Below are 18772 nucleotides of genomic sequence, written 5' to 3' on the forward strand. Positions count from 1 at the left end.
AAATATACCATCAAAACGTTTCGATAGTGCACCTACGACACCGTCAGCAAGTGTTTACTCCGTGAGCGTCTGGAGCTACATGGAACTACAATGTAACTGGGTTCCTGTTGTAAATACTGAAAGAACAACATTACATTCCTCAGCCTACAAACATGCATTACAAATTGACAGTCCAAGGAAGACACTAACTACAGTATAGCCTTCTGTAATATAGAGTGTCTAAAGATAATGTATTTTTCATACCTCTGGGTTCATTTATTTATTTAATTCCCCTCCAATGTGTGCATAGTTATTTTGTTGTTTTTCCCTATATATATTCATTAATGCTGGTTTATAATAAAACTGTGTGTGTGTGTGTTTTTTTTTTTTTTGTTACACAATATATCAATTCCCTTTAAACTGATTGTAGCCAACAAAATAATTCTATTAATAATTCTATTAATAATTCTATTTTTTTTTCCTTTCATTTGCCAAGCAGCTGCTTACTTTGATCCAGAAGACACGGCTGGGAGGAAATTACCTCACAAGTGCATGTGTAACAGATTTCCTGAGAGTAAGGTATGCAAACTGGGAACTTTCTTTAAACTAATGTACAAGTAGTAGAATATATCATGCTTTAAAATACACATTTGCTGTAACATGTACTACTATGGCCAAAAGTTTAGCATCACCTATAATTTTAGGATTGACGAATAATTAAAGAAAAATAAAATTATATGAACATAATTTAGATATGTTATTTAACATTACATAATCAAATAAACTACAAAATTATACTGCAAAAGTCTACTGGAAGCCATACAAGTAGTACAGTATTTCATGTCAGATGTCTGTTTTTCATTAAGTATATGTTAACATAATATTATTCAGCAGGTTCCATTTGACTATGAAGCAAAATTTGTTAATTCTATGATGCAAAACGTTGGGCCATAGCTGTAGGTACTGTAGCTAATGGAAAACTCTGACAACCCGCTAATCGCACTTAACAAAACTGTATTTAATAACGTTTTCTTTTTTTATGAGTAGAAGAAATAAGATACACAGAAATGAAAACGCTGTGATATACAGTTTTGTTAAGTGCGATTAGCAGGTTGTCAAAGTTTTTTTGTATTTAGTGCAAAACACAAACGGTGGGGAACAGCCTACTGCATCACAATTATATATTTTTTGCACAAACACAAACAATGTAATGAATTGAGTTTTGATGCTCTTATGATGTTAAACCAAGCAAGGACCAACATATTTCTCTTCAAAGCGCTTTTCTTGTCCTTGTTTCCAGGTGCTCATAACAACTACTTGAGGTCAACTATTGTCATTGCTGCTGCTATTTTAAGTAAATATGAATATTGACTATATTTGGCAATTGTTGAAAGAGTCTGTTTCTCAGCATTCAATTGAGGGCAATCAGAGAACTGTTTTTTTGTTTTGTTTTGTTTTTTTACCATATTATTTGGAGTCGAGCACGAAAATACTGAAAATCTTATTTTTTTTATTCATCATCATCAAATGTGTACACACATTTTCAGCCTATCAAAAGCAAAATGAAGAAACATTAATAAAAATGTACAAACAAGAACAGGAAATTCAAAATATACAGTGCCTTGCGAAAGTATTCGGCCCCCTTGAACTTTGCGATCTTTTGCCACATTTCAGGCTTCAAACATAAAGATATGAAACTGTAATTTTTTGTGAAGAATCAACAACAAGTGGGACACAATCATGAAGTGGAACGAAATTTATTGGATATTTCAAACTTTTTTAACAAATAAAAAACTGAAAAATTGGGCGTGCAAAATTATTCAGCCCCCTTAAGTTAATACTTTGTAGCGCCACCTTTTGCTGCGATTACAGCTGTAAGTCGCTTGGGGTATGTCTCTATCAGTTTTGCACATCGAGAGACTGAAATTTTTGCCCATTCCTCCTTGCAAAACAGCTCGAGCTCAGTGAGGTTGGATGGAGAGCATTTGTGAACAGCAGTTTTCAGTTCTTTCCACAGATTCTCGATTGGATTCAGGTCTGGACTTTGACTTGGCCATTCTAACACCTGGATATGTTTATTTGTGAACCATTCCATTGTAGATTTTGCTTTATGTTTTGGATCATTGTCTTGTTGGAAGACAAATCTCCGTCCCAGTCTCAGGTCTTTTGCAGACTCCATCAGGTTTTCTTCCAGAATGGTCCTGTATTTGGCTCCATCCATCTTCCCATCAATTTTAACCATCTTCCCTGTCCCTGCTGAAGAAAAGCAGGCCCAAACCATGATGCTGCCACCACCATGTTTGACAGTGGGGATGGTGTGTTCAGGGTGATGAGCTGTGTTGCTTTTACGCCAAACATAACGTTTTGCATTGTTGCCAAAAAGTTCGATTTTGGTTTCATCTGACCAGAGCACCTTCTTCCACATGTTTGGTGTGTCTCCCAGGTGGCTTGTGGCAAACTGTAAACGACACTTTTTATGGATATCTTTAAGAAATGGCTTTCTTCTTGCCACTCTTCCATAAAGGCCAGATTTGTGCAGTATACGACTGATTGTTGTCCTATGGACAGAGTCTCCCACCTCAGCTGTAGATCTCTGCAGTTCATCCAGAGTGATCATGGGCCTCTTGGCTGCATCTCTGATCAGTCTTCTCCTTGTATGAGCTGAAAGTTTAGAGGGACGGCCAGGTCTTGGTAGATTTGCAGTGGTCTGATACTCCTTCCATTTCAATATTATCGCTTGCACAGTGCTCCTTGGGATGTTTAAAGCTTGGGAAATCTTTTTGTATCCAAATCCGGCTTTAAACTTCTCCACAACAGTATCTCGGACCTGCCTGGTGTGTTCCTTGTTCTTCATGATGCTCTCTGCGCTTTAAACGGACCTCTGAGACTATCACAGTGCAGGTGCATTTATACGGAGACTTGATTACACACAGGTGGATTCTATTTATCATCATTAGTCATTTAGGTCAACATTGGATCATTCAGAGATCCTCACTGAACTTCTGGAGAGAGTTTGCTGCACTGAAAGTAAAGGGGCTGAATAATTTTGCACGCCCAATTTTTCAGTTTTTTATTTGTTAAAAAAGTTTGAAATATCCAATAAATTTCGTTCCACTTCATGATTGTGTCCCACTTGTTGTTGATTCTTCACAAAAAATTACAGTTTCATATCTTTATGTTTGAAGCCTGAAATGTGGCAAAAGGTCGCAAAGTTCAAGGGGGCCGAATACATTCGCAAGGCACTGTACGTGTTTATACAATACATACCTGTATATTAGGGCTGTCAGTTAGCTTCTGTGATTAAAGCGTTCATCTTTTGGGAGTTTTTTGGTTTTTTTAACACACGTTAATCGCACTCCTGTCTTGTCCCTTTTAGCATACCATCATTAATTTCCAGCTGTACCATTTTAGTACATGACAGGATTGAACGAGTGTAGTCATCGGTTGAATATAACATTAGCCACAGAACCGTATTATGTAGCAAAGCACTCAAATTGAAGGACTTGAGAATGGGACGTTTTTTTTTTTTAAACTTTCTGATGGTTCATTGGATAGAAAGAGGGTTACTTGTATCTAATGTCAAAGTGAGTTCTAGTATCACAGAAGTGCATCTAGTCTGCTGTACCACCTGCGTGCTAAACATGATTTCACTTCTCAAAATACACTTTCTAGTAGTTTTTCTGCTACAAACAACAACAATACAACAATAAATGAAACCTGTCAGTTTCGACAGAGTACTCTTTTAGAAATTCAGGATTGCTGCAAACCCATGAATCAAGCGAAGTACTATATATAATCAGTGTTGTTGGATAGCTATCGAGTGCAGACCTGTTAACATTGTAGCTTTGTTTTATTTAAATAACCACATTTATTTTTACACGATATTATTTACAATTAGGGAGGATATAACCATTACTCAGTGAATGTTTTTCTTTATGTAGGCAATTTCAAGTTATTAATACAACATTATTATTATTATTATTATTATTGACATTGTTATTTAAACAGCAATGAAAAACATCAGTTTGAGTAAAGGAAACTGATTATTTTAAATGCAGTAAGGTGAGTAATAAACTGACTCCATTGTGATTTAACAGTTGGTTCAAACAATTTAACAACAATGCTGGATTGTAAATAAATATAAAACTATAAATAATAATAATAATAATAATAATAATAATAATAATAATAATAATAATAATAATAATAATAATAATGAAAGACATGGGTTTCAGCAATAAGTAAACAAAGTATTTAAGAATGAAATTTTTTTTCTTCTTTCAAAAATGCATTAATTAAAGAATAGAGGAAAAGCTGTTACTTAGTTTAAAAAAGTATGCAGAAGAAAAACAGGCAATAGTTCCACTAACTCCCCAATAGATACATATTTATGTTTATTAAATCAAATGCAGGTGTATTTTTATTTTCTTACCACTTACTTGCATTTGAAATTGTCCTGTGTAATGGTCCACATCAGACAGTTTAGTTAGTAAACGTTATTTTCATGGGGCTGGGCCTAATATACACCATGCTTGGAAATTGATCTAAGAAAGTTTGTTTTAACAGCAGCTTGGAATATTATTATCATTAGTTTTGTAAACTAAGATGTTTTGGCTGTATGTTTGTAATCTGCAAGTTTCCCACAGACTGTTTGATAAGGAAATACATAAATATAGATAATAAACTGATATAAATTGGTTCCAAAATGACTGTTGCTGGCAAAATAGCACTCTGGAATGATTCTGATATTAAACCTTTTGTATAAGAGCCTCGCTAAAAATGGAAAATGAATAACAAAAACATAATAAAAACGAATACATTTAAATGTGTAAAAGCTGAAACTAATTTAAACAACATGCATATAATAACATATACGTGTGAGACACAGAACAGGACAGTATTGCTTAAAATGAGATCAGCCTGTTATCTCAGTCTATCCTTTCATGTTGATCAACAGATCATGTAATTGTGGACCACTGAGATGTACTGAAGACCTGTTAAAAGCAGAATAATCTAAAGCCTACATTTTATTATACCTTTCTTAATTGTTAAACATGTAAATAGCTATACAAATCTTATAACATATGAACAAAAATAACCCAAATCTAGGTTTGGTGTGTAAAATGAAACAATCTAAACAGCCAAAACAATCTAAACAAACCCTACCAATTGTATTTTAAAAAGCTGGAAGTAAGTTTTTGTGCTAAAAAACCCCCCCATTATTTAGACGTTTTTCTCAGTTTCCGCTAAAAGCTCCAGTTTACCATAGGATATTTATCTACAACACAGGATGCAGGAGGTTAAGAGGATGCTATGCAACTCCTCACAATACCATTTCCCAGATAATTGCATTAGCAGCTTTTGTCTGCACTTAGTTAGCATTGCAGAACCCTTTACATCTAAATGCGGTTTTTAATCCTTACTCAGACTATAATGATGGTGTATTTTATTCTTCTTTTGCAGGTTTTGCTTTTGGGGATCAATGGAGTAGAGGTTTCACAGATGGAAACTCTGTGCTCTAGCAGTGCCTGCTACACAGTACATCTCGAGAGGGTTGATTTTGAAAGGGCTTTGCAGAATTGCAAAGCTAACGGAGGTAATTTGGCAACGGTAAAGAACAGTGAAGAGGCTTCAGAGCTGCAGTCACTCCTGTCTAGAATCAGTGCTGAACAACCAACTGGCGAACTTCAATTCTGGATCGGGCTTCATCTCAGAAAGGGAGACTGTATTCATGCCCTTAAACCCTTGAAAGGTTTTACTTGGTTATCTGTAGATGAAGTCGCACAGTATTCTAACTGGAAGGAAGAACCAATGATCACATGCACAGCACAGAGGTGTGTGTCTCTACAATATAACCCATACTCTGTAAACATTGACAACTTCAAGTGGTCTGATAGAACATGCACAAAGGATGCAGATGGGTATCTTTGCAAGTTTAATTTCAAAGGAATGTGCAAAACTATACATCTTGCGGGACCTGGGGAGGTTCTCTACACAACCCCCTTTGTCACCAGACCCTTAAATTCCAATAATGCATTTTTAGCCCTGGTTCCCCATGGCACTTCTGCAAGTGTGGACTGTAAATATGAAAATGATTTGTACGGTATCTGCAACAAAAACAAGGACGGGTCATTTGGCTGGACGATGTCTGGCCCATTTTGCGACTCTCACAAATTGGGCTGCAGCTTCAGAAACGGTGGATGCGATCACGTCTGCGTTGACGAAGGTGCTGGAAGGCATCGCTGTGAATGCAATGATGGGTACCAGCTCGAGGAAGATGAACTGTCCTGTATAATCAGGGATTACTGCCAACCTTTACTGTGCGAATACCAGTGTATTGCACATTTTAAAGGATTTGAATGCAAATGTCCTTCTGGGTTTGAACTCACTGACAACCAAAAGAACTGCACTGACATTGACGAATGTTTAAACAAACCCTGTGATCAGCTGTGTGTTAACACAGCTGGGAGTTTCATCTGCCAGTGCACACAAGGATATGAATTAGTAAACGGGAGGTGTCATGATGTAGATGAGTGCATTCAGTCTGCTTGCTCTCAGGGCTGCCTAAACTCACCTGGTTCATTCGCCTGCTACTGTACTGAGGGATACATCTTGGCAGAGAATGGACAATTCTGTGTTGATATTGATGAGTGTCAAGGTCATATTAACCCTTGTGAAGAGATTTGCACAAACACTCCTGGTAGCTTTAAGTGTTCCTGCAAGGAAAAATTCATAATGGCATCAGATGAAGTCTCCTGCATTCCAGAACAGAATCTGGACACGACAATAGCAGCTGAAGGAACGAATAGACCTGTGAACATACCTAATAATAAGGATAATCTCACAAAGGTGACTCTAGCGCCAGCATTTACTTCTGATGGTATTTCAAGCTCAGAAAGAAACAAAATTCAACTAACACGTACAACAGATCAACATTGGCACATCCCCACAACCGCAACAGTTAAAAACTATCCTCCTAATGAAGACCACCATGACTTATCCAGTGAGTCTGGGAATCAAGGGCATCTGTTTAATGGTGCTGACAAATCATTGGTGCTGGCTTCTGTTCTGGGGTTCGTTGCTATCTTATTACTTTTAATTGCTGCCGTCACCTCCTTGGTACTATGCCGTCGCAAAGTACTTAGAAAAAATGCAAATAAGCGAAAAACTGCCATGAACAACTACTGCTGGATGCCATCTGGAAATAAAACAAAAGTCAAACGGACTAAGGACTGCATTAATGTCGAACTTCACAACACCAAAGAAAATGTATAATAGTTTAGGTACTAAGAGAGTAGTTTTAAAAGAAGCCTATATACTGTAGCCTACCGGTAATTATTATTACATTGGATTGGCAAAATGCCCACAAAGCATATGCAATAGCCTACTGCTAAATTGTACTGCAGTAACATGTTAAAGCCTTTGTTCATTCAAAATATAGTACTGCACTGCAAAAAAAAAAAAAAACTTGTGTTACAGTCAAAGCAAAAAAATTAAAAATAACAATGTAGACTTGTCGACTATTTTATTTATCTTTTGTTGAGAAAACATCTTTTCAATTTAAGTCTTCTTAATTAGACATTGAATCCCCTAATTTGTTGCGGTAACCGTGTAATATTTATTTTTAAAGGGTATTGTCAAAGGGTTGTGTGATCTGTTTTAAAGAATTGAAAAGTGTGTTAAAGCAGATTCCTTTTGAAAACCAAAGCCTAATTGTAGTGCTTTGGTGATCTATTACTTTGTCAATTTGAAAGCTGTAATTTATTTCTGATACACTGGCTTTTGTAGCTGAAATACTAAACCAATTTGTGCAAATCAGGATCTATGAAGCCAGACCTATACATGACATTTGTAAATGCTGAAATAATTGTGGTTACATCAAACTTCTTCTTATTTCCTGATTCTTATTGGTATGAACATGTTCTTATTGGTATGCCTATTTTTCTTATTTCAATGTTTTAATTATAAAATATAAGACATTATCCTGCCTTTGTGGGTTTGGTTAAAAATAGCTCCCATGTGCAATTACTGAACTTGGTAAACAGGACACTGGCGTTGAAAGCTATAGTGGACCTTAACAATCAATTTACAAACGACGGTAATGAAGACAAAAGAGCCATGTGTTACTGCATATGCCTACTCTAAGTAAGAGGAAATGTGTACTGTGTACCTTGGACAAAATGTACATTGGCATACTGTATAGAATGATATGGTTCCTTGAGGATTTCTCTCAAGAAATGTACATTATATAACAAAATTAACCGAGCACCTCAATTTATAGTGTAGAACCCCTTTATTGGTCCAATAACGTTGTTGGTTACATTAACAGCATTTAAAGAGCCATTTGGTACAAGTATGCAATATAACAATTATTGTAAGTAATATATTCTTGTTGAGTCACTTCAAATATAATTTGCTGTTTCAATCATCACATCCTGGTGACTTTTTAAAACTCTGTGGCCTCAAACATGTCTTATCTCCAAATTCAGCTGGTTTTGTCATTAACTCGTCCCTGCAAAACTCTGCCCCAAGTGTAAGTAAGAAATACATGAGTAAGAAAAACCACGTAGAACAAATGGTGTTTATTACATCCGCTGGAGGTGCTGGTAGTGTTGCATTGCTATAGATTACTGGTTTTGTTATACTCTGGTATTCCATCTGAACTTAGAGAGAAGACATGACCATTTCTTAGCACATTGATAAAAAGATCTAGTAATAAAAGATATGCCTCAAAAAGTATGAAAATGATTTTAAGAGGTATTCTAACTAAGCCTAATCTTACTTCTTATTACCCCTGCTGGATACATATGCAATGGGGCTGGAGCATTTCTTAAATAGGGGGGCAAGGTCCATGGGTGAGGGGGTAGAAACGTTTCTTTTTAAGAATACATTTAAATAATATTTGGAGAATGCACTTTAGTAGAACTTACGCATATTGGCACTGTAGTTCTAAAGAACACTGAGGAAGTAAATGTTTTCCCCAGGTATGAGCTATCAACCAAAATGAGTCTTTTTCCCCAATGAGAAAAAACAGCATTGAAATGTTTTGAGAAAACCTAAAGAGTTCACCTCGGAGTCTTGCTTTGCGCTGCTGTTCAGACACAAACGCAACTGTCTGTCACAGACAGAAGCACAACCTTTTAGTAAACTGCAGTATACAGGCTTTGACAATGCCACTTTGACATAAAGCCTTTATGTACAATTTAAGATTAACATTAGATTGTAAATTTTCAGATATTTCTAAAAATGGAGGAAGAGGAGGAAGTGGTTTAAATGCTGTTCAGTCATGGTCATAGGATGATTGAAAGAAATCCTACACTAAATGATTACTCCCTTCCCATACATTACATACCAACAGGAATTATCATTATAAGAATTAGCATTTTTTATTTTTTAGTAACAAAAACAATACCAATGATCACTTCCCAAAGCTGTTTCTTGATGCTGAACAACAGCTCCCCGTAAAGGCTGGTTTACACTCTATCGCAGGACTGAAAAACCGGCGACAGCACTGCCATCGTCCATCGGGGCACTATAAATGTCACGAGAAATTAGTTGGGGTTGAGCACATTATATTTTGTTTTGTATTTATTATATTAGTATTTGGGTTTCATTTGTATTTGTTATGTTTCACACTTTATTTCGTTTATTACCCAAAGGAAGGCATGTTGTTGCTTATTTTGTATTGCTGTATTTAATTTGTGAGTGTTATTATTTGTAATACAGCACAGGTGATTAGAGGGAGAAAACAGTCCCATTTCCCAATTCCAAATGCAGCCACAGATGTTTTCCATTTGCAAGACAAAAAAAAACCTACAGTCCCGCTCCGAGTCTCTAGGGGGCGCTATCCAACCACTAACACCATATGTGACAGGGTAGCGTTGCAGGCCCAGATGGTATCGGCTGGGAAGGAGACTCAGAGGCAAGGAAGCTGTAGTTTAAGCGCTGCTGCGTGTTTTTAATAAACAAGCACAAATAAAAATACTAAACAAAACACTACTGCTCACAGAGCAACACGGCTCTGCCATTATATTTATAAATAATTAAACCATAACAATACTAATACTACTACTACTACTAATAATAATAATAATAATAATAATAATAATAATAATAATAATAATAATAATAATAATAAAATGTCTCCTTGCAGGTCAGCCTGATTTTTTTTCTACTCTTCAAACCTGTCAACTCTCCCGTATTCACCAGGAGTCTCGTATTTTGGACCGTTTTACAGGACATCTCCAGGGACAGATTTTCTCCCGTATTTTGCTCAAAACTACTGTTAAACACCCTAATGGCAGCCAACCTTTAATGTCTGCATAAGTTATGGCTGTTGTGTGTTTACTGCAATCCCCGTGTGTACATAGTAGGGTTTAAGACACCCCCCGCCAGGAAACAGTATAAAAAGCTATCACCCCCACCCCCAACTCCCGATTTTGTATTTTTAGAAGTTGACAGGTATGCCTCTCTCTTTTCTTTGCCTGCTTCCCTGATAGTTTCAGCAATATTTATAGTTGACCATGTAATTTGCGCACTATGTAATATTTGGAATCCTCAAAATGTGATTCCGATGTTTGGATGTCTTTTGGGGGAACACTACAGTACACTCCTCAGAAGGTAAGCAATATCATCCTGGCTGGTTGTGTTTTACATCACATAGCTCTCCATAATGGATGTGATGTTGAGCTTACAGGGGAAAGATTATAGGGTTTGAGGGAAGCAGATGCTGAACTTGAAGCCCCAGCGGTGGAGGTTGCAGATGCTGCAAGTGACAGGCAGGTCAGACAAAGACATATATATTACTTTTTTATTTTGTAAGTATTCACTCTCCAACTCCAGGCTGCTGAAAAATAAATTGTAGCCTTGCTTGAGCAGCTTAGTCATCCTCCTCACTTGGGCTGCTGGACATGTTTTATTTTTTTCTGCTTTTGTCTCCTTTCTTTTTTGGGGTTTTCAAAATGCCACCCGTTTGCTGTCACAGAGCACAGGTGCTCTTAAAAGGAAAGTTGAATCCTAATTAGTTGTAACCTTACTCCCCCCCACTGTGCTTTGATTGGTTGGGCGCATGATTGATTATTTGATATGCGTTAGCCCACGTATGAGATCCGACTTCTAAATCACGTTTTCGTGCTCTATCGTGGCGGTTCGCTAATGCTGTCATTTTTGCCCTTGTGAAAGCGGCTGCACACATATTTGCTAAATAAGGCCCATAGTGTCTATCTTTGAAGAAGTCTGAAACTTTCCAAGCTGTGTTGGAGCCTAGGGCGTGGTTTGGTTGTCAAGGATAGACAACAACTAGTAGGTTGTGGCAATATTGAAAAAAAATAGTTATATCTCCCTTTTCATTTTTCCGTGGGATGATCTTTTGATAACCGTAAATCAGCAGCTCGGGGAGACGGATTTCGTGCAACTGGCGCAGGAGCAGGGAGGCCACTGTACACCACTGCGGGGCCGGGTCTGCATACAGGTATCTCTGCGGTCTGTAGACGGAAGGTGTGCATCTGGCTCTTGAAGCTCACCAACCCTTGCCCTCCCTCGGCCAGAGCGAGGCACAGAACCCTTACAGAGACCCAATGCTTTCCAGCCCAGAAGAAGTCCATCAGCTTCCTCTGGACTCAGAGGACGGGCTCAGGATGGTGAGTTGATGCCAGAGCATCAACGCCACCAGCTGGTTGATGACCAGAGCCCGTCCCCTGAAGGAAAGCAGTTTCAGCAGACCCGACCAAGACCTCAGTCTCACAGCAACTTTATCCTCCAACTCCAATCTGGAGGTCTCCGCAGGGCTCAGATGTACTCCCAGATATTTGAAGCTGTCTGCGCTCCACTAGAATTGCTGGAGCGCGACAGGAAGGAAGTCCACCCACCAGGGACCTACCAGTAACCCGGAGCATTTGTTCCAGTTGATCCTGGCAGAGGAAGCGGCAGAGCATACGCTCTGGCAGCTCTGCATCCTCTCCAGATCAACAGGATCGGAGGCCACTAGGAGCACGTCGTCGGTGTAAGGACCACCCTCATGTCCGGCACGCCGAGCACCATCTCCGTGAGCCTCCTGCGAAAGAGGCAGAGGAAGAGCTCTATGTAGTAGTAGTAGTATTACCGATTTGAGCATTTTTACACTATACGAAAATATTAGAAAATAATAATTGGAAAATATATATATTCAGATACCCTGAAAGTAGCCTATTTACCTGAGAGTCAACATCAGCCTTTGCTTGGTGTAACTGGTACTAGATAGATTGGTTTATGATATACATTAGGTGCCACTATTGAAAGCAGCTGTGCAAAAACTTCAGATGGCATTCTTAAGTATCGAGTTAAAAACTCGATGTCACTCAATTTCATTTCTTGGACAAGTCTGTGGTATTTGCCAAACTGTTGTTGTTTCAAGTGGATTTCTCAGATATAAGCAAGTTTACTTCTCAAAAGTAAAGCAGAAATAAAAACTAACTGAAGCACTTCATCTTCCATTTCTGCTCAAGTGGAACTACATTGTCGCCGTGTGTTTATGGTGCCCCACTGGACAGTGGCGGTGTGTTGATCGGGCAATGCTGTCGCCGGTTTTTCAGTCAAGTGGCATTCCAGCAAATTCTTATAATGATAACTCATGTTGGTATGTAATGCATGGGAAGGGAAAGGGAGTAATAATTTGGTGTAAGATTTCTGACGATTTGCACAGTTTTCATTCCCGGTGTGGGTAGTTTTGTACCCACTCCCCTTCCGGATGAACTCATTTATCAATTTGAAAGACAGTATTTATTTCTTAACCTTTTTTTATTTACATGCTGCTTACGTGGTTTCCCTTTCAATTCAAAGACAACCACCAACATGACTATGGGATATCCCTGCCCATTGGATAGGTATTACTGAGCTCTTTATACCAGAGCTCCCGATAGGCCCCTTCCTGGGATGAAGCACTCAGTCCCGCCCAATTACAGCTTAAACAGAGACAATACTGTAGGCTAAACAAAGGACGCATTAGCGCTCACAACATTAACATTTTCTGTAATGGTGTCTCTTCCAGTTTTCTTTTCAAACCAGGGAAGTGACACACCCAGTTATAACCAACTACTGAGCTTACAGTAGCCTTAATCACGAACAAGACTTTTTAATTATATTTTTTTAAGTTCCAGTTGCATATTTGACTCACTCTTTTTGTATAGGGCATTTACAATGGTTTGCTTCACTGTTATATCAAGCAATTTCATGATGATGTCCACCTTTTACCGCTAGTCCAATGGATTTCATTGGTATTGATGAACATACGGTGATAATAGTATTGCAGCGAACGTCGGTTAAAGCAAGCAGACGCATCACGGAGGCAATCCACACACACAGGCGGAGGGCGGGCGCGAACCCAGGACCGCTGGCACGAAAGCATTGCTCTGGTCCTGTACAAAAGAGCCGGCTCCTTTGCAAGGAGAATATATGGGGCTCATGTCTTCATGCGTGATTACGTCACCTACCAGCCCTGCTGCTGCCTTCCCTCGAGCACGCTACAGTATATAAGCACTACAATTAAGCTTTTCTGCTGTGCCGATGAAAATATATATGGGTTTATGTACTGTATAAAATCAATATATTTATTTTTATATAACGTCTTACAGGTATGTAGAACAGTGTTTGACAGTTCTGTAGGGAATCCCTAAACTACAGAAAGAGGAAGCTAAATGTTTTTAAAATGTTTATTTTAAAACACACACGATTCAGTGAAAGTTCCATTGTGTATATGGCATTCTATGTAAAACAGTATTAATTAAAAAATAAGTAAATTATTATTGTGGGATATTGCAACTTAATGTTTTATTTTATAAAAAATGTGTTTTACAGTGTATATAAGGTGTAGTAACCCTCTTTTTTAAATTTAGAAATATATATATATATATATATATATATATATATATATATATATATATATATATATATATAGTATTGTAAATCGTCAAGGTTACATATTTGTGCTTTAAGTCTTACTTTATTTTATTTATTAATTTTTTTAACAAAGGTAATGACCATAAGAAGTAATTACTAAAAATTATCTCTAAAGTGTAATGCGATTAGTATGAAATGTTGTAATAAAAATAAACACATTGATAAATAAGTTAACGAATACATAAATAAATAAATAAATAAATAAATAAATAAATAAAACGAAGCCCGTGTGTACATACACACAACATGAAACAACGTTATATCTAAAATGTAATTTACCTTATTTTGTTATCTGTATATTAAATTATATTTTGTATAATGTTATTATTTATAGATACATTCATAAACATGTACGTTATATATATATATATATATATATATATACATAAACACCTTTAATAATTGAGTCAAATAATGCAGCACTAAAAACTTTATTTACAATATGACGCAGCCAAATCGTAGCAAAAATGTTTTCGTAATGGAGTAGGGACAAATCTGGGAACACTGCCCTGCCCCAAGCAACTTCCTTCCTTTCTCTGATCAGAAACCCAATCTCTTATAAAGCTGGAGCACCCCAGCTTGAAACAGATTCGGCGCAAATTTAAGAAATATTTAAAAAGACTTCTGCAAAGAAGAATTTATGAAGACATATTATTTAAATAGTAGTCCGAATACAGTTTTTTTGCGCAAAATGTTCAAGGAATGGGCTACGGTTACTGCTACTCTTCAACTTTTGTTGTTACAAGTAACAGGACAGGCTGTGAAAAGCGGCTTGTGCATTGGGAATGATTGCTACACCATACACCAGGACTCCAAGGCGTTTCAGAATGCAAATGATGTGTGCAGCACGCAGCAAGGACATTTAATGACAGTGCGATCAACAGTGGCCAACGATGCAATGGCTACCCTGATGGCTAACGAACAAGGAGATTTCTGGATTGGCCTGCAGCTTCCCGAAGGACAATGCACCAAGAATGATATAACACTAAGAGGGTATGAGTGGGTAACAGGAGAAGAAAGCACACGTTTTTCAAATTGGAAAGGCAATGATTCAACATGCACTCAGCAGTGTGTCTCGGTTTCCAGTGATCTAATTTGGGAAGAAAGACCATGTCAGGATAAACTGGCAGGATTTTTGTGTGAATACAATTTCAATAAAACATGTGAAGCTCTACCCGCAGATACGGACCTCTCTATTCTATACAGCACACCACTAGGTTTTCAGGGAGCTGACCTTAGATCACTTCCACCGGCAAGTACTGCAACCTGTTCACCCTCTGGTTTCAAAGTTTACTGTTCCAGTAAAGGTGATTGGATGATGGGTCCTTGGGATTGCCAGATTGATAATGGTGGTTGTGAACATCAATGCCAAATGATCAACAGTCAGCCCCAGTGCATCTGTCCACCTGGTAGTCAGCTGAAAGATAATAAGGTTGCCTGCACAGAAATAGATATATGCAGCATTGCAACTTGTGAACATACATGTGTTCCTCATAATGACAGCTACTTCTGTAGGTGTCAAGATGGATATGATCTGGATCCGGATGGCAAGCGATGCAGAGACATTGATGAGTGTATAATGAAACAGGCTGGTTGTCGTCAAGACCAGGTATGTGTGAACACACCTGGTAGTTCTGAGTGTAAATGCAAGCCAGGGTTTAAAGAGGACGATGGTAAATGTGAGGACCTAGACGAATGTTCCAGTTCCCCCTGTGAGCATAAGTGTATAAATGTATTGGGGAGCTATCAGTGTTCCTGCTTTGAGGGGTACAGTCAAGACTCAAAATATCATCACAAATGTAAACCCTTGTGCTTCGATATTGAATGTCCTGCAGTAGATTGCGTAGAAAAAACAAACAGTTCAATGGATTGTAATTGCTATGATGGATTTGTATTGGACACGAGGGAAAATGGGTATTTCTGCGTAGACATAAACGAATGTGAGATGGGGACCTACTGCGACCAGCTGTGTGATAACTCATTTGGAAGTTACACATGTTATTGTCAAGATGGATACTCTATTGACAGTGATGAGTATTCTTGTGTTCCTGAAGATACTGAAGAAGGTTCAGGCACCACAGGAGTTACTCCAGTCATCAGTGTTCTTGTTACCCCCACTTCAAACTATACTGTAGAGGGGGGAACTCTTTTAACATCCGGAGCTCTTCTTGGAATAATCATTTGTATCGTGGTGATGACTTTGGTCCTAGTTTTTCTTGTGCACCACATTCTTAAACAGCGTACAAAATGGGATATATCTTCAGACTTTAAAAGCAGCGGTGCAGAACGAGAAGTCGGCCTTCAGCAGGTGACCACAGAGAAATACATAAAAATACCTTTGTTTCTTAACAGAAATTCAAAAACAGACATGAACGTTTTATTACCAGTTAACAAAATCAAACCTGCCATTTCTTAAAAGTTGTATGACCAGCTGTATGTGAAACCTCAACTGTCATAAACATGTTTAAAATTCAAAAACAGGCTTTCAGAAATGTACAGCAAAAAGTAAAAGGGTATTGGTTGTAAAAAGTTATTATTTTTTCATTGAAAAGCTATATCCAATGTAACTAAAACATATTTCATTTTACATGCATGGTAAAATATGTTTCCTGACCTATATATTAATTGAATTACAACATTGCAAAACTTTCTATGGGCAAATACTGAAGGTTAAAAGCAGTATTTTTGTGCAAAATGTTCAATTTCTCTCAATCTTGTACCATCACTATAACAAATATTTTAAAAGAATTGAACATAATCTTATGCAACAGGTTTTTTGAACATATAATTCCTAAAATTGCTTAACATGTATTTATTATGGTAACAACAGTCGTAAAGATTTGAATTGAAATGAACATTAAGATGTAACTGTTTAACTCTCTTGGTTTTTACGGTGTAGTACTTAAACTTTACTTGCCGTACAAATAAAGAAAACTTTCACAACATAGCATTTAAATATTGCATCAGGTTAACATACATTTGTGTGTAAGACAACATTTTTTAATTAGCTTTTCATTCCATTTTTTGGAACTGAAGCTTGTGTGGCCATAAACTGTTGGCTTCTGTAAAACTACTTAAGTGCAACTATTCAAGTTTTTTTCTGACATTTACTGTAATAAAACAGTAGATTATTGTTACACTACAGCCTTTACTTTAACAATGTAATTTAACTCCAGTATTGAATTATTTGTATTTTGTTGTTTTCACAGTCCACAAAAACAAGTAGCACTGCTATGCCAAGAATATTAAAAAATGTTTCATCCTGATTACATGTAAATACCATGTCTAAAGGGTAAAGATTGTTTCTTTTTAATGAGCATATTTTCATTTATCTTTTACTGCTTTTTTAAAATAAAATCTATATTGTAATTTATTGTGATATGATTTTTATATTCATTTTTCTACAATGTTTAAGTGCTCTCTGGATAGTTATCTTTCATTTTGCAACATTTATTTAACACGCTTTTGAAACTATAACATCCACTGGCATTAAAAGCAGCTCACCTTGTGCTCATTCTATACTAATTTGTGTCAATTGAATAATCTGTCATGCTTAAGAGGTGTAGTATATTTTGTCTTTATAAAAAACTTTTAAATGTACTAATGTTATTATACACAGTAGGTTTGAGTCTGAAAAGATATCCTTTAAATGTAATGATGCTACAGTCAAGCATTAAACAAAAGTTACATTGTAAACCAAATGTTTAAAATGTACTTTATTTTAAACATACATTTTAATCACATATTAGTATTTATATATTCCACTGTGAATGTTTTTTTTCAGTGTAAATATTTGTAGTGAAGGGGTCAAATTCAACCCAAGGTGACCTCTACCCCACAAACAACACAAAAACCCCAGTAAAATGCAAATTTATTGTTTCATACAAATGTATTTAATGACATTAATTGTAATGCTAAATTTCAGGTTAACCCACCTTTTTCCCCCCCATGATGAAACTGGTTTACATGCATCTCCACTTTTGCATGCTAATCAGCATGATGATACATTATGGAGCTGTTGCAACAAAAAAACAGATACCTGGTTCAGTGCATGCAAAGGCCATTCAAGTGCCTTGAGAGCATCTACATACTATATATCCATTAGGGTTAAAAAATGCTGTCCATATATATGGGTGCTGAACACGCTATTTGAAATAGGGACCGGTGTAGGGACAGAATCAGTGCACCAGGGTACACAGTCCTTATAACTGCATACTTCAAGCCACTGGGTCAGATACAATGAGTAACTAAGACTTACTTTTTTGACTTAGCTAAATACACACAAGAGGTTTGCACTAGCAACACTATTTGTACATTTTATTTTCATTATTGTATGGGATTTTTATATCATGTAACAGGAAGCAGCACTGGTAACAGCAAACAGTAACATATCAACAAATACAGTCATATACAATGTGCCCAAATAGGCAATGATAAGAATAATGGATTTACAATACTGGCGTGGAAGACCATCAGTTGGGATAGTAGGCTACAGTTATTTGAGATTATATATATATATTATATATAATGTTTTTTTTTTTTTGTTTTGTAAAATGTTTTACAAAAGAAATGCTTTAGTCTATGCCTATTAAACGTAACGATTTAAAGCATGCCCCGTGGAGTTTTTGTAGGGGTCCCAACACCGCCACCAGAGGGGGCACTGCTAAACTAAATTAAAAGGTTTGGAATAGAGGCGAAGTGACCGGTGATGGCAACAGAATGACTGAGGCAGAATAAAAATTCACAAAATTTTATTATAATGATCTAAAGTTTACATAAATCAGTTAACTATACAATAAAATGCATTAAAGTTTTACTAAAAAAACAAGGGGGGGGGGGGGGGGAATTAAATGAAGCCAGC

At 37.0% G+C, this 18772-nt stretch overlaps 2 protein-coding genes across 2 annotated transcripts; both read left to right on the plus strand.

The window, feature by feature from the left end:
- Positions 1–484: 484 nt before the first annotated feature.
- On the plus strand, positions 485–8797 carry LOC117410787 (complement component C1q receptor-like). Its single transcript, XM_034017610.3, has 2 exons — positions 485–558; positions 5443–8797. The coding sequence occupies exons 1-2, from the start codon at positions 532–534 to the stop codon at positions 7252–7254; spliced, it is 1839 nt and encodes a 612-aa protein (XP_033873501.3). The 5' UTR covers positions 485–531; the 3' UTR covers positions 7255–8797.
- A 5639-nt stretch (positions 8798–14436) lies between these two features.
- On the plus strand, positions 14437–17797 carry LOC117410789 (thrombomodulin-like). The gene has a single exon (XM_034017612.3). It carries the CDS (start codon positions 14552–14554, stop codon positions 16325–16327), a length of 1776 nt encoding a protein of 591 aa, XP_033873503.3. The 5' UTR covers positions 14437–14551; the 3' UTR covers positions 16328–17797.
- The last annotated feature ends 975 nt before the right edge of the window (positions 17798–18772 follow it).

Source organism: Acipenser ruthenus, chromosome 6 (assembly GCF_902713425.1).
Source record: "Acipenser ruthenus chromosome 6, fAciRut3.2 maternal haplotype, whole genome shotgun sequence".
NCBI classification, from domain to species: domain Eukaryota; kingdom Metazoa; phylum Chordata; class Actinopteri; order Acipenseriformes; family Acipenseridae; genus Acipenser; species Acipenser ruthenus.